Source organism: Hippoglossus stenolepis, chromosome 2 (genome assembly GCF_022539355.2).
Source record: "Hippoglossus stenolepis isolate QCI-W04-F060 chromosome 2, HSTE1.2, whole genome shotgun sequence".
NCBI classification, from domain to species: Eukaryota; Metazoa; Chordata; class Actinopteri; order Pleuronectiformes; family Pleuronectidae; genus Hippoglossus; species Hippoglossus stenolepis.
In genome coordinates, this window is record NC_061484.1 from 8,052,362 (window position 1) to 8,069,491 (window position 17,130).

Below are 17,130 nucleotides of genomic sequence, written 5' to 3' on the forward strand. Positions count from 1 at the left end.
TGAAACGGTGGAGGAATCAGTTTATTTACTCTGCCTGCTCTGACTTCTTCCAGTCCAAACCTGTGTGCTGACTATGCATTCGAGCTCCACATAAATGATGAGGCACTTCTAGAACAAGAAAAAAAAAAGAATGCTTACAACTTCTTATCTCTGATTTGTAATGGCTCTACTGAGTCATAGATATTACTGACAGGGCTGTACATTCTTTGCACATTGCACTGGTGCTACAGATGTTGACAGTTTTGCAGCACAGGTTACAAAGTTTTAGCACGAGTAAACATCTGTTTCCATCTCTGAAAACAATCACAGGTATAGTTAAACCCAAACAGGTCTTTGACAATCAAACAAATACCAACCATCAGCTACCAACCCTCTCAGAAGAGAACAACCTTGTGGGGTCATTTGTTGGGGGTTTGATTTATGATGTGAAAATACAGCTTCATTTTCCTGCATTAACTGTTTATAACCAAGTTATGTCGGAGCTCACTAATTCAACGTGCTGAGAAACAAAGGGATAGATCAGTAGGAATCGTGGGATTTAGTGTCTGACTCTTCGCAGACCGGACATGGTTATTACATGACACACTACAACTACCAGTTCGAATAGCAATTTGTCATTCAACTCACACACAAGCAAGTACACACACCCTTAATATCGGTACACACACCCTTAATATCGTCATATGTCCACGCACACAAGCAGCTTTGTTTAAAACACACACAAAACTGCACAGGTACAACAATGAAAAGTATTAATCAAGTCCTGACCTTTGTATTTCCCAGGAAGAACGTTGTCGAATGAGAAGTTGAGGATGTCATTGCTGCCAGACAGAGCCACCGCCTTTCTCTCTCCCTGACGACTCACTGGCTGCAGGGTTACTGAGAGGTCATCACAGGACGCTAGAGGTCAACAAGAAGACATAAGGTTAGCTTGTGTAAATGCAAAACCATAGATTTAAATTTTCTTCTGGGCTGAATCTGAGTCAAATCCCACATCTTATACTACATCATCTAACATAATTAAAAAACCCACAAGTCTGTTGTATTAATACAGGCGATATGTAACTATGCCCTTACCTAGACAGTAGACTTTTCCAGAGACTGAAGCCATGAATTGGGTGAAGAGGAGGTCAGTGAGGGGCCGGTCCACGAGGGAGACCTCCAGGGCCTGAGGCTGCAGAGCCAGACCTGCTTTCACCTCCGCCTCAGGGAGAGATACCTTAACCCACAGAAGTGGAGGCAAAGTTATATTGTAGAAAACCAAGTGTTTCTAATACTACTTCATACACACTGGAATCAGTTACTTCTCTGCCAATGCAGCCTTAAAACCATATAGCATAATATTTAAATTATTCTAGAGCTGAATATACAAAGAGCTACAGCTCAGCCTCTTGTCCATTTCATCAGTGTCTACAGATGTAGCCTAATTTGAAATGATATGTTATTTAAGGTTTTAATTCAGAGAATGTCATCCTAGAATCTCAGCAACAATCAGTACTGTTAACTGTAGCCGGTATTAGAGTCTTACATGGACGCTGTAGTCTCCAGGTTTGGCCTGGAAGCAGAAAGCCCCCTGAGGGTCGGACTCGATGGTCCGGCTGGACGTCTTGTCCTGGTCCTGCTGTGTCAGCGTGACCTTGTAGCGACCCTGCTGCTTCATGCCCTCAGGCAGGCGGCTGATGGAGATCTGGCCACACACACTGAACCTGGTGTGGGACAAAACACGGCTTGTTTAGCAATGTGGCAAACTGACAGCACTGAAGCTTAATTTCTGCAATAAATTAAACAATATATAATTCGATATTTTCATAAAATTAAATACCCTGCTGTGATGATGTCAGGAAGTTGAGGCGTGTTGGGGGCAATCTTCACTGTGATTGGCTCAAAGAACATCAGCTCCTTGTTTACACGTATGGTGTAGGTACCAGCTGTCATGTTCTCCAGCCGGAAAGAACCATCCTCCTTGCTGATGACTGCAAGGACAGAGTGAGAAATGTGTTTACAGTTAAAAACACTTAATGCACTTCCACGATTTTCAAGTTGTTTAATTGTTGCTTTGTTAGTGTGGAGTCCTATTGTACTGTTACCTCTGATGTTGTTGTTGAGGGACACTGCAGCGTCTGTTACACCCTCCCCTTCGATACTGTTGAGAACTCGGCCTGTCACGGAGAAGCCCATGACTCGGAAGATTGGCTGAGAGGAGCGACAGAGACAGCATGTCAAGGTGGATTTACATGCCTGATATTAAATCTAACTGTTTAAATGTTCAAACAAAACATGATGGATGGAGATAATGTTATGCTTCACCTCGAGCTTCAAACTGTTGTGCTCAACCTTGAAATTCATCCTGGACGGTGCAACATCAAATGTAATTCTTTCTCCTCTGTAGAATGGCACCTGAAGGGAAGAAGTTCGCAGAAGCAGAATTAGAAACGTGTGAGAGAGACGGAGTCCTTCTCAATGCAGTGTGCAGGATGAAGTTGGAGTTTCATGAAATCAAATAAATGTTTTACATCTGCCACTGAGGTTATGCTTTCACCCATGTCTGTTTGTTTGTTAGCATGATTAAACAAAAGTTACCGAGGAGATTTCCAAAAAAACTTGGTGGAAGGATGCGGTATGGGTCAAGAAAGAATCCATGAAACGTTGGTGTGGATCAGAGGGTGCTTGCAATTGTTTTCACTTTCTTTAACATTATGACATTTTATGATATTTTCCTTGATTACTCAAAGAATAATTCATGGATATTAATGAAAAAAGTATATATATATTTATGGGTGTGTGGAATTTGGTGTGGCTTGATTGAATTTCAGGAGTCAAATATACTTCTAATAATATTTTTTTTAAAGTTATAATAGATTAAATTGTGTAAAGATATGTATTTGTAATATATATTATATTTACTTAGATAAATTGTATTCCAAATCATTAAAACGTTTTATAATTTGAATACTAAAAATGATAAGGAATGAAATTTCAATGGGATTATAGAGGACAATTGACAGCTCTATTACTGAGGGGATTCTAGTTGATTCTGTCTTTGGTCAAGTTTTTCTGTAGTTTTACATTAAAGGTTCAGTGTGTAGAATTTAGTGAGACCTGGTGGTGAAGTTTCATGTTGCAGCTGAATAGCCTTCACCTCACCCTCCCCTTCTAAACATGAAAGAGAACATGTGGTAGCTGTCAGTTGTCATTAAAACTCAAAAGGTGTTTAGTTTGTCCAGTTTGGGCTACTGTAAAAAAAAAAATGGCTATCTTTAAGAGGTACTTTGTCTTTGGACAAGATTATAGTGGTAGTTGCGAGATGTGCCATTTCACTGCTGAATTAAAAACTCCCACCAACATTATGGACTTAAACTTTACACAATGATGTAGAACCGTCCTCCAACATGAGTATGTGGTAAATTAAAGTGAACTGAGGAAGGTGCAAACAGAGGCCTAACCGAAGCATGAGAGACTCACAGGACATAATTCCTGCAGGTAAGCCAGGTTACTTTTATCTCATTAAAAAAAACTCACCACAGTGTACTCTCCGCTGGCCAGAGAGGGGAAGACGAAGGTGCCATCTTCTCTGGACAGAGCGCTGCACAGGTAGACCAGGGAGCTGTCCCCAGAATCTGCCCCTTCCACTGGGGTCATGTTGCAGCCAGTAACATCCTTCAAATCACAACACACAATCCACTCAGTCCATCAACACTTATCATCACTATTATCTAAACTAAAAGGGTATTCTCTAGTTAAAAAACAAAACATCAAAATCATTACACTCTGATATTCTACTGAGAATAAAATCCTGACTTTGGCTGTTTCGAAAAAAACTAGATTCTATGATAGTTGAGAAAGACAAAGAGCAGTAGAAATGAAAACAATAAAGGATAGATTAGAGAAGCAGTATGACGACTTCATCTAATTCATCTCCTCAGTTTCTATATTAATGCTTTTACCTCTCTCCTGACTGCGGCCGAGTACAGCAGGAAGGTGACCTCTTTCATGGGCTCTCCATCACTGCGGACCTCCCCCGAGACGTCGTAGCCTCCAACCACCAGATGGTCGGCGGCCAGGGCATTGGCATTGGAGACGTGCACCGAGGTTGTGCTCTATCGGAGGAAGGCAGGGGTCACAACGAACGTTACAGCAAAGGGTCGGAATAATGACAGGGTCATGAGCAAGTTAATTACTGCAGGAGTACATTAGATTATGACTTTTAAAACCTGCTAACCTGACAGGGATAATGGGTGGATAATGACTTTTCTATACCAAGGTGATGCCAAATTAAAAAGACCACTGAGATTGTGCATTCTCTACAGTACTGACACTGGTCAGACGGAGACTGTGATATTTTGGCAGCCAGCAGAGTGTTATTAAAGACTGAGGGTAAAAATTACACACATGGGTCTGATTTTACTAATCTCAGTTGAAATCATCATAATGAGGTAGTTAATTTAAGTTTAATTTGTATCCTCTACAGTAGTTTTTCATTCTTTCTGTGTATGACCAATGACAACAGAAATCTGGCTGTGATTAATTTCTAACTGGGGAAACACCAGTGGATATAAAAGTTAATTTCTTAATATTCTCTTAACCTTTTAGAATATAGTCCCACCAGTGGGAGACTTTGGCCACACTGAACTTCTCCTAATTCTGTATCACTGCAACAGCTGCTGACACAGAATCAATTCAGATGGCTTCAAAGTTTTCTCATCATAAAAAAGACTAATATTCCCTTTTATAAACCAAAACAATTTGGTTATTTGGTAATACTTTTTTATTTTTTTTACCAGATAACTGCCTCTGTAGCTTTGGCTCAGTATCTTTCAAACACCATTGGCTGTATTGGTTTTAAAATATAAAGAGTTACCATTTAAAAGAGACATGGGTTATGACTGTAAACTAAAGGGGTTAAAGAACAGTAACCTTTTAATTTTGGTGTAATAATTTCTCAGGACTTAAGCACAAAAATAAGAGTTGTTAAGAGGTTAAAAAATATTTTCCACAACATGAAAACTTAGTAATAAAAATTACTTTCACTTGACTCTTGTGTCACCTGTTGGAAATTGAATATTCAACAAAGACTAAAACTATATATTTAAATTGGTGAATGTTTGCTGGAATTACAGATGAACATCCTAAAGATTTATTCTATAGATCACATTTGGATAGTAGAGCTCAGGTAAATGATAAAACTGACAAGAAGCCAAACACTCCTTAAAACAATGGCATCCAGCAGCACCCCAAAAAACTTTTGTCGCAATGGGAATACCTGAAACAAATACACTAACCTGCTCCAGAGACCAAGAGGGATGGGAAGCTGTGATGTCATAAATTCCAGGAAGTACTTTGAGGAAGGTATACCTGTTTAGCAAGACCAAACAAAAGAAAGGTCTTAAAACATGACACAATTTCAATTTTTAGATTTTTTACTGCAGAAACACCCGTGTACATCAATTGGACAGAAAGGTGAAAGTCACTTACTTTCCTCCAGGCTGTGTGACAACACTCTGGAGTTTCTCTGCTGTTCCCTCTCGGCTCAGTTTGACTTCTACTCCGGCCGGGCCCAGGAGATGGCCCTTACTCAGCACCTGAACGAGACACAGCACATTAAGAGGTAAACACGTGACACAATAGTAAGAGATAATTTGTGATAAGAAAGAGCAAGAAAAGGCTTGTAGAAAGTTGGATACACTATCAGAACAGCTATATTTGGTGTGTAAATAAGAACTGAAAGACCTGGAAAGCTGATGTATGTGTGAGGGACTGATTCTGTCAAACACTGGAGCCTTTTTTTTTTTTACAATGCATGAAGCTGCAAGACTTTTAGACATCAGCGAAATTGTTGCGATTTAACCACCCTTTTTTGTACAGATTATTTTTAATGGTCTTCAAGTCAAGATAAAGGGGAAGAAACTCCGAAAACATCTCACCGTTCCTAAGACTGAAAAGCCGGTGAAAAAGAAGTTGATGTCTTCCTCTTTGGTGCAGATGTCACTAACTCCATCCACATGGAGGTCGACACTGGTAGGCTCTGGTGAGATTTAAAAATGTACAGACATGTAGAAGAGTCCATAGATGATGCAAACAACCTCTAGCAACAGCTGGCATTATTAAAAGTGATTTTCAGACATGAACTCTGGAGAATATTCGCACAATTAGGTCGGGACTTTCTTTGGAGTTTGCCTTACATGCATCTCAAATCTCTTAAGTGGAAAGGTGAGAGGTGGCGCAGCAGGCAGGAGACAGGTGTAACACCAGTGCCGGCCCTTATCACTTAAAAACTATATATTTTTAAGTTTGGCATTCTCACACACAGCCCCTCCAGAGGATGTCCGCAGATTATCCGGGGTTCAGTCTGAAAGCAGCTTAAAAGTGTGTGAATTGTGAGGGTGCAGCTGTGATCGTCTTACCAAAGCTCCACCCAAGAGGAGGTTCAATCTTCAAAACAAAGTCCCCCTGCATAAAAAGATAGACAGGGATTAAAATCAGGAACCGGGTCTGAGCATGAAAATACTGGAGTTAATGATCACCGTACCTTGTCGTAGAGTGGGATCATGAAGTAGCCATTGATGGGAGCACAATCTGTTTGATATTTCAAGGATCCTTGTTTTGTGTACAGTTTAATCTGTGAATGAAAGAGGACACAAGGTTGATCATACTATAATTCATTAAATGCTGGAAGACTAGTCAGTGTTGACTTCTAAATTAAATGGCCACACGTGTATCAGCCATCATCAACATGAGGAGCAGTCTTTCTGGGATTTAGCTCTTTCCACTAATTACACCAAATGGCGAATCAGTGGGAGCCTGTGAATGAGCAGGGATTAGCACTGATGACCAGCACTTAACGTCTTCCTCGCCCACACCCACGGGCTTAAGAAGTACGAGCAGCCATGTGAAACACTCATGTTGACTATTGATTAACCTGAGGGGTTTTCATTCCACCGTGACTGCCAGCAGAAAAACACACGAATTAGCTAAATAGCAAGCAGCTAAATGTCGTATAAAACCTTTGACGCATGTCTACTAGCTGCAAAAAGCTCAATGAGTTGACATATAGTGGTTTAATGGTTATTTTATCCAACGCGTCATTCATTCAAGTGAACCGCCAGCCTGCACCTAACCTTTAGCTCGCCACGGTAAACCGCTAGCCGTTAGCTCGCTGCTAGCCGGGACGTTTGCACTCTCACCTCGATCAGCGAGTAGTTGATCTCAACGTCGGACTTCACGAAGCCGCCGCAGGCCACGACGATGACATCCGAGGACACGGTCCAGCACTGGGAGTAGATGATGCAGAACAGCACCCACAGGGAGCCCATGTCGGCCCGGACTGTAACTCGCAACATGTTCGGTGTGTGTCAGGAGCCCGGAGCCACAGCACGTTCCTCTGGTTCCGCAGCAGCTGAGCTCCTGTCACTGTCCGACCGAGGAGGGGCGCTGAGCGGCGGCAGCGACCCCTGCCGGGCCGGAGGTGCTGCGACTTGACAGCCAGGGTGGAAAAGAGAAGGAGGGAGCCAAGGCAAAAATGAGCTAAACGCAGTTATTCAACTCATTTCAACATTTATTTTATTTTATGTAAATACTCACACATTCAAGAAAGTCATATAAAAGGTACCTAACAAAAACTAAGCATATTTACCCCAAATCGACCTAAAACTACTACTATTACTGACACACCCAACAATCCAAGTTATGTTAGAGCTACAAAAACTACAAAAACTGACTGCAGAATGTTTGATACAGTTTAGTGTTGTGAAATGTACCAATTATTCCAATCATGCAACCTTAGATCAAATAATATCGATAAAAATGTTAGATTCAAAAACACAAAAGACATACGATAAATGCATAGTACGTAAACACACAAGATGTACAAGTAAGAAAATACTAGTGTTAATACTTTTAAAGTGCATGAAATTGAGAATGTTTTTTTCAAACTCCAGTGGTTAAAGTAATCAAGTCCTTCTCAGAAGGAAATGATGGGAGAGAACGTTAAGTAAAAAAGAAGGAAAGGAAAAACACCACAAAAAACCTAAAAACCTCTGACTGCCAAAGATGGTTTTGGTTTAAAAATACTTAGCACTGCAGTTTCTTAATAATTTTATAATTGTCAAGAGAAGATCACTGAAAAGGCATGACGCATTAATGCCAGCTGGTCCACAGAAGCTCTCAAGCTGTAGTGTTTTCACAATAAAAAACATTTAAAATATTTTTTTCAATAAGGCTTTTTTCCCCATTTCAGTACATCTGTCCAGTCCTGCATCTGCTGTGCAATGTAAAGTCTTTTACACATGTGTGGAGGAGTCTGGAGGTGAGTTTGCGAGGAACAGGGCTTCATTGAAATTGTTGGAGAAGCTGGTGTGGTAGCTTGGGCTGCTGCTGCTGCTGCGGCGCCGAGAGTTGGACACCGGAGATACGACGGATGAGATTCGCTGGGCCTGGCACAGCTTCTGGATCAGGAAACGTTTGTCTCGACCGTCCTGGAAAACAAAATGACACACAGATAGAAGTTTCAACAACAGATGAGATTACTAATGATGACATGGCTTGGCGATCTTCTGAAAATAAATTGTTGTATTCTTGTGTAACGTTACCATGGCGAGCTGCTCCCTTAGCTGATTGATAACTCTCTTGTGAGCTCCAGCTAACGCGATCACATAAAACATGGCCAAACTGCAGACAAAACAGACATTTTGTTAAAACAATATAACCAGACAGAGACAAAAACAACTGTTGCTAAAAGCTGAAGGTTGTGACTGAAACCTACCACGTAACAACAAAGAAGGAGACAGCAAAGGCCTCTGATGAGAGAGTGAGGAGCAGGGTCCGAGCTCCATCAGGTAACTCCTTGACCGTTGTTGTCAGCACCTCCCAGGAGGTGGTATAATTAACAAATGGTCCACAGGCCTGGGAACAGTTTATTCTAGGGAAACAGGGAAGGGTGAATATGTGTAGATGCCAAGAGAATACATCAGCAATACTAATGAATGATTCTACTTTTATCAATTTACTGATATGCAGAAGAAAGAAATTTATATTAAAAGTGAAACTCATCACATAAACACTGACCTCTGATGTCATTACTAGCTCTTGAGGTTCTATTAAAGCCTCAGAGACTGAAGTTAAAACTTAATATGGTCATTACTCACTGTGCTACACTGACAGTGACGGGCAGACAGGCCAGAGCTAGACCGATCAGCAGCACGCCAAGGAAGAAGAAGTTGGAGCGAGAAGCCCGAAATGGACGTGTGGCTGGTCTGCAATTATTTATCAGTGATACCTTTGAATAAAACGGAGAAAGGGAACAGGTTATCAAAAGCTGTATTCCTGGTTTTAACCATGTAAATATATATATTAGAGGCAAAAATCACCTTCTTAATGTAGAAGATGAAAAAGTATTTGATGGTGCAGATGGCAGGCAGCATCGGGCAGTAGAACGTGCCGATCCAGCATATTGTTTGACCGTAGACGATCTCGAGCACATTCTGAGGAATGGCAAACTCCTGCTGGCCCCACCACTTAGTCAGGCCACATTCCCAGTGGTTCACTATCAGCCTGAGTAGCACAGGGAAATGCAAGGACATTGATAATAGATATGACTGAAGAACACGGAACAGGAAGTTCAGCAAAAGAAAAAAAAGGGTATTACCACCCTGAAGTTGTAAGCCTCTGCCAACCAGTGCAGTATCAGTGTATGATGTATTTTCTTCCAGACTCATATAAGGTCACTGTGATCACTAATCTCTTAATATTTTAGTTAAAGTGAAAAATCTCCTAAAAGGCAGACTTGAGATATCTTGTTGAAGAAGCCAAAGCATGTTTTGTGAGGCCAGTGTAACCTTGAATTTTGACCATTGTCCACACAAATCGAATCCGTTAATCCGTGGATCCATTTGTGACAAATATGAAAGGATTCTCTTTTGTTGCTCTTAAAAAGGTTCAGTGTGTAAGATTTAGATAAAAGGGATCTATTGGCAGAAACTGAATATTAAAAGATCCCAGTGATGTTTTCACTAGTGTGTGTTTCATCTAAATTGTACAAATTGTTTTTTTCTTGACCCTAGAATGGGCCCTTTATATTTATACCGGGACTGAGTCCTCTCTACAAAGGCCGCCATGTTTTTTTTACAGTAGTCCAGACATGACAAACTAAACACCTTTTGAGTTTTTATGACAACTGAAGGCTACAACAGGTTCTCTCTGTTTGGAAGGCTGGGTGAGGGGTATTCAGCTGCAACATACAACTTCACCACTAGTCACTAAATTCTACACACTGAACCTTTAAGATAACAAGTTCTCGAGGTAAAAAAGGGCTTTGTAGGGTCGCATGACCTTGACCCTTGACCTTAAACCACCAAAATCTCATCAATTCATCTTTGAGTCCAAAAGAATGTTTGTAACTTCAAGAAAATTCCTTCGTTCTTGAGAAATCGTGTTCACAAGAATGGGATGGACAGACAGACGGACAACACAAGAACGCATCTAAAGCCTCTTTTAAATGACATTTGTGCACAGAATCAGAATAACAGAGGTTTTTTAGCTTTGATTATAAACATGATGATTCTTTTTTATACTGTGGGAACGCAAGGACTTACTTTCTGGGAAACTCCACAAAGATGGTGACTGTGACAATAATAATGAAGTCAAAGATGGTGAGTTTGTACATCTCCTGTCCCACACGGGTCTCCCAGCACTGTGGAACATAGCCAGGACACACAGAGGGACAAACAGAGAGATTTTACACCATATGTGCAATGATATACATCAATGTGTTGAAAACAAAAATGGGTGACAAATGACTGAATAAATACAGGGCTCACTTACCACTGAAAAGCTACCGTATCAAAATAAAATGGGTAAATACACTCTGACTAATGTAAATGTAAAGAGGCGTAAATGATTAATACTCTAAAATTAACTCTTCATAGTTTAAAACCCTCTTAAATCATTGAGCTTTGAGCTACTGTTGACAGGGAGATAAAAGGGAGTTTGCACTGGCACCTGCAGATTACGACAAGAAACCACAGAGTTCTGTACTGGAATAACAGAAAATGACTTACAGAATAAAGCACATGGTTGTAGCCACAGATGCAGGGATCCTCCGTACATTTAGTAATCTGAGACCAGAGAGAGAAGAGCAGCACCCCAATACTGGTCAACCGCATGAAAACACACCTGAGAAGGAGGGAAGAGAAAGAGAGGAAAGAAGGGAAAAAAGGGCAGCAATTTTCAGCCATTGGTTTCACAGGTAAAGGTCTCCTCACTTCACCTAGAATAACATTTAAATTAGCCTGTGGTGCCTTAAGTCCCTATGGAGCCACTCTCTGGAATTATCTTCCACTCTACTAGTTCTTCTACAAAACTATCTTCTTTAAAAAGAAAGAAAGATTAGTGTGTGATTAAAGAATAACCCTCCATTTTTGAATCAATAATCAATAATGTTGTCATTTCCTTGTTATATTATATTGTAATGTATTGTTGTTGTTTTTTTAATCTTATTTGTTTTTACTGTTTTATTCTTTTTTAAATGTTCATCAGGGAGGTTTAGTTTTCGTCTGTATTTGTTTTTGTGTTAGTTAGCAGGATTACACAAATACCATACAACCGATTTCCATGACATTTTGTTGAGAGGTGGGACATGACCATTACATTTTGGTGCTGATCTGGATCATGGAGGGGATCCTGGAATGTTTTTTTCTTTCTTGAACATTGTGAGATAGTGTTTTTCTACATTTTCACTGATTTCCCAGAGAATAATTCATGGATCTTGATGAATACAAATCAGGCATAGGGGACTGATATTTATGAGTGTGTGAAATTTAATTCCTATCCAAATAAAATCCATTTGTAGTGAATGTAAATTAATTTCTTAAGGGGACTGTTGGGCCTTGGTGGAGGTATGTGTTCCACCGAGTGCCATTCTTTGTCTGTTTTATGATATTATATCTGTAATATCTACGTAGTTTATATATTTTCATCTGTAATTATTTTTAGTCATGTTATATTGTGTATTTTTACTCATGTATTTTTTTATGAAATGAATATATAAATAAACTTGACTGGCAGTTCTGCTATTTAGAGTGTTTCATCTTTTAGATGATAAGCTCCCATTTTCAAATATAATAACTTTTCCTCATCATAGTGTTTGTATCCTAATGCAATTCACCATCAATTAAAAGTAAGTGGTCAATAAATGGAAATCTGGTCCACCTCATGAGAGTGAAGCGGATCTCGAAGGCCGGGGAGTAGTCCTCGAAATTGATGATGACGGAGAAGAGAAGGGGGGTGATGAAGTTGGCCAAGGTGATAACTATTGAGGGCAGATACTCATAGATGAGATCCACAATGAAATTCTCCTGCAAAAGAGAATAAATTACATTGATTTGATGCCTACTGATATCGAACTAAATTAAACTAACAGAAATAACCATCAGTCTTTTCTGTCAACAGATCAAAGGTATAAAAAAAGACAATATTAGTGTGAAAAATATAACAAAAAAACTAGACCATTAGAGTTTGATTGGATTCCATTACCTTTGTATTATTCGGTTGTGCTTCCTGGGAGAAGATGGTGGCTACATAAATGCTATAGAAGCAACCGGCCAATACTCCGATGACAAAGAGGTTGAGGATGAGGCGGATCAGGTAAATCCGACACTTCTCTTTGCGTGTGCGATCCGCTATTTTCTGCTTGATCCTCTCTTCTTCCAAATCCGTCTGCAGATATGATTTTAAAATGAGATGGAACACATTTCTGAACAAAGAATACTGCATCAGTCTACTCAACTGAGAAGAGCTTTTTGAAAAGATCCAAATAAAAAAAGAGATCTCCAAGAAGAGACATGAAAATCTTATTGAATAGTAACCAATATCTAGATCATAGTAAGAAACAGCTGTAGGTTGCACTGGGTTACATGTATCAATGCAAAAACAAGTTTATTATCCAGATTAAAACCGAGCTTCTCTCAGCAGTGCAAATGACCACTTCTGCCCTCTCTAATGCGATCGACTAACCCTGAGCTCATAGAGCAGACTGCTCCTCTTCAGCCGCGCAGCATTCTCGTTGGTGATGCAGAAGTCCCAGCCGGCAAAGATCTTGTTGCAAAAACTCTGAAAGCGATCCTCATCCTGAACCAGGCTACGTTTGAATCCTGTGGCCGACCTTGAGGAGAGAAGAGCATACTGCCACAACCTGATTGTTCAAATAAATGTATTCGTGTCATGATTTTGGTCTTATCAGTACCTTTTAACGATCCAGATGAGGCTGAGGAACAGGTACGCTATAGTGGCCAACAGGTAGGCTAGTGGCAAATTATAAGTGGCTTTTGGGAAGAGGATTTTGTCCACCTTGTAGTAGCCGTAGAAAAGATAGGTCTGTTCCAGAAAGCCCTGTAGATGAGGCACAGTGAGTGAGTGAGGAAACAACTGTTTTTCTCCAGAGACTGTTAGATGTAAAACATAAGGACTTACTCCACCAGACAGCAGATCTGTTATGTGCTCATGAAAGATAACCAGGCCTCGTCGAGCACTGCTTGGATACACACTGCACACACTGCCTGTATGGAAACAGTTATTTTGTATGTTTGAGAACAGTTTATGCTCAGTTTGTGCTCCAGGTGTTAATACACTAGTATCTTCTCACCATCATTCTGGTTGTAGGTGGTGTTCCCTGAAGCATGGGAGGCGATGATGATGGGCAACATTACAAAGCTGAACATGAGCAGAAAGATGATCAAGTTGAGCATGACCAGGAAGCGCAGGAAGGAGAAGTAAGACAAGATCCCTGTGCCAAACATCCCTGAAGGAAAGGAGGACATAAAACTGAACAACAAAACCAAAGTTTGTCCACTTTCGGAGTATTTCATCATTATGACCATCCCGAATAGAAATCAATAAATGTCTCTGAGGTTAGATACAGTTTTCTGACAGTGACACCATCGTTACTCATCTCTCACCCTCTATCAGGTGGATGTCTCCCCTCCAGAGCTGCAGGGAGCTCAGCCAGTCTTTGGCATCATCCCTCAGCTTCCTCAGCTTCCTGCGGGTGTTTTGCTTCCACTGTATCAAGCTGCTGAGATCCCGAGCCTCCTCCAGCTGCTGCGTCCTGACAGGTTACACAGTCAAATGCATCGCTTGTTGAGAACTTAGCAGACTACAGGCAACCTTTTGAAATTAGTGATTCATGAACCATTCCAGTCACTTTAAAAACAGAACCGATATGTTCAACATTGACTTTGTAGAGACGGTATAATAGTTTCTTTCCTACTTGTTTCTACGTTTCTCAGCCATGGTCTTGGCCAGTTCCCTGATGGGTCTCTGCTCCGTCTGTGCCTTCTGCTTCTCATCCTGTCTGCTGACCGTGCTCATGCCCCATTTCCCGCTACTGGAGGAGCTGAGCCGAGTTCTAGTGCTGCCCTTTCGCTTGTTCGTACTGGTCGAGGACTTCCTGCGGTACAACAGGGACTGGTAGCTGGGGAGCTGGTCCAGCAGTGGGTTACTGGCGACTCTTCCGCCACGATCAGTGTAGAACACTTGAAGAGGTGAATAAACATGATTAGATCTTACAAAGGTGACAAAATGTTTGATAATTTAGGCTACCATTTAGTCAACAGTTCCAATATGGTTCAAACTGACAGATGAAGTAAATGACTGAATGCAGTGGCAGATGCTACAAATTTGAGGGCAATTCAAATCAATCATTCCATCAATCAATCAAATGAACTAATCAATCACTTAGTTGACTAAAAATGTATTAATGTGCAGCTTTTTTGATAATTAATTAATTGTTTGAGTCATTCTTCCATTAAAGATCCTGGGTCTAGCTTCTCAAATGTGGGAATTTGATGCCTTTGTCTGCCATATATAATAGTGAAATTTTATATTTGGGATCATGAAATTATATTTCATGATCCCAAAAAGCATTTCTTTTCACTATTTTCTTTGTAGACAAAACAATCAATCGATTAACAAACATTTAAAAAATCTGCAAATTAATGTAAAATAACAACAACAGCTAGCAACAGCCCTGATTTAGAACCAAATGTACTCCATGTTTAATGCACGGTAGTTGAAAAAAATCATACCAGTTTTACTCATTTATTCCAAACCAGAATATGCCTTTTCAATTTGTGATCCAGAGCTATGCTCCATAATTTCTAATTACTCTGGTTCCACGCCTTTGAATAATTTGATTCAAGTAGTTCATCTTTGCCTGATGAGCAAGACATTTTCTGGATGAAGACGGTTTAGAGTACAAAGTTATACAAGTTCCAAAAGAGGGACTTTTGTCATTCATTATTTGATTCCCTACTGATCTATATTATCTCGTGTGTGACAGAGAACATCTGTATTATTGGGGGTACTTTCAACCAGCTCATATCACAAGTGGATTAAATCACAAGTTGAATCCCAGTGGGTCTATAATCACACAGCATGCAGCCGTACGTGCTGAGGACCGGACAATCATTCATTCCCTGTGATTTTCTTGCCTTCTCTGTAACTTATCACGAGAAATCACAGGGAAATGTGTGTTTTGGATGAATCAATAGTTTCCAACACACACATCGCAACCGAGCTGTGACATTACAACACACAAGGAGTCAGTGTGTTGCCAGTGACAGTTGCTCTGTAGGTTTCCTGTGTGGGAAACAAACACTGATCGGGACTAAAGAAACGTGTCTCCCTTGTTTTGAAGTGTTCAGCATCAACTACAGCAACGAAAAGAGCAGACTGAGCGAGTTCAAACACACAGAGGGAAGTTTGAACACGGTCAACAGACACAGACACAGACCAACAAACGAAACTCGGTGTACTCTCATACTTGTGCTTATCTAAAGGTCATTTAGAAACTTTATTAAAAGTCGTAGGTCAGAGTTGTCCGCCTGTTGTTAGAAGCTGTTCGATCCGAAAGTTGGAGGCTAGCATTATTAGCCTCGCAGCTAATGTTGAAGTAGTTTAGTTTTAATGAACTTATTAGTGAGAACAACAATAGAAACACACATCACACTAACTCCATGTTTACCTGAGTCGACCTCCATCGTTTCCTCCTCCGGGAGAACAGTTATTAGTGTTGTTAATGCTGTAATATCACAGTTAGCGGACAGTGAAGCTAGCAGACCTGGTCCATTGGGATCTGTCAGGAAGACAACACAGATCACTTCCTGAATGTGACCGCAGCTCCAACACGCGTCACCTCCACAGCCTGTGGTAAGTATCCCTCCTTATCTCATTCTTTTATTGTTGTATTTTACCACGATTGATACTTTTAAGAACTACCCTGGAAAATTTAATCTAGATCAATTTAGCGCAAGTTGGAAAACTTGAAAGATGCACAGAGAGTGAATGAATAAAAAAATATTACATCCTATTATTATTGCAGAATAGAAGTATGGGAAATATTATTATCAACAACCGATGTTTATATTCCAAATGATCAAACGTAATGTCAATGTGAAAAAGTATAAATAACTTTTATACCAATCATCAACAAAACCCTGTATATGAAAGTACCAATATAAATAGTCTAGATATCAACATGCTTAAGTATCAATAACCTGGGTATTAACATAAAATAGTACAATCACCTGCATATTAACATACCAACAAATAAATAACTTTGGAATAAATCATCAACAAAATAACAGATATTAAAGTACCAAAACGTCAATTTCTGTGTATCAATGATCTGGATATTAACATACAAAAGTAACAATAACCTAAATCATCAAAGTATCCATAATCTGGATATTGACAAAACAAAATATTAGTAACCTGGATATTATATCAACAATCAACAGTAGCCTGTATATTAATGCTCCGGTGTATCAACATACATAAAGTATCAGTAACCAAGATATTGATGGACCATATTATTCTGAAGCGGTATATTAATGATCAACATTTTAAAAAAAAAACCTGGATATTAATGTACCAGTGTATCAATAACCTGGATATTAATGATTGACATAAAAAAAAAAAAAATCGAAGTATTTATAACTTGGAAATCAATGATCAACAGTATCAATAACCTGGATTTTAACTTACCATTGTATCTATAACCTGGATATCAACGATCATCAGTATCAATAACCTGCATATTAACATACCAAAGTAACAATAACCCATATATGAACTTGGGTA

At 39.9% G+C, this 17,130-nt stretch overlaps 1 protein-coding gene across 1 annotated transcript in view; it reads right to left on the reverse strand.

The window, feature by feature from the left end:
- The window catches only part of nomo (nodal modulator), a 28,934-nt gene extending 12,766 nt beyond the window's left edge, over positions 1 to 16,168 (reverse strand). The window contains 31 exon segments of the mRNA XM_035168943.2: positions 769 to 900; positions 1,078 to 1,219; positions 1,529 to 1,706; positions 1,823 to 1,973; positions 2,088 to 2,193; positions 2,308 to 2,397; positions 3,520 to 3,657; positions 3,945 to 4,097; positions 5,280 to 5,352; positions 5,473 to 5,579; positions 5,922 to 6,022; positions 6,402 to 6,447; positions 6,527 to 6,616; positions 7,182 to 7,347; positions 7,349 to 7,401; positions 8,283 to 8,471; positions 8,586 to 8,664; positions 8,759 to 8,914; positions 9,141 to 9,271; positions 9,363 to 9,546; positions 10,587 to 10,684; positions 11,052 to 11,166; positions 12,202 to 12,347; positions 12,526 to 12,708; positions 13,006 to 13,153; positions 13,235 to 13,380; positions 13,462 to 13,547; positions 13,634 to 13,789; positions 13,947 to 14,095; positions 14,258 to 14,522; positions 16,013 to 16,168. Coding sequence (XP_035024834.2) covers positions 769 to 900; positions 1,078 to 1,219; positions 1,529 to 1,706; positions 1,823 to 1,973; positions 2,088 to 2,193; positions 2,308 to 2,397; positions 3,520 to 3,657; positions 3,945 to 4,097; positions 5,280 to 5,352; positions 5,473 to 5,579; positions 5,922 to 6,022; positions 6,402 to 6,447; positions 6,527 to 6,616; positions 7,182 to 7,347; positions 7,349 to 7,401; positions 8,283 to 8,471; positions 8,586 to 8,664; positions 8,759 to 8,914; positions 9,141 to 9,271; positions 9,363 to 9,546; positions 10,587 to 10,684; positions 11,052 to 11,166; positions 12,202 to 12,347; positions 12,526 to 12,708; positions 13,006 to 13,153; positions 13,235 to 13,380; positions 13,462 to 13,547; positions 13,634 to 13,789; positions 13,947 to 14,095; positions 14,258 to 14,522; positions 16,013 to 16,028 — 3,973 coding nt within the window. The 5' untranslated portion in view covers positions 16,029 to 16,168.
- Positions 16,169 to 17,130: the final 962 nt, after the last annotated feature.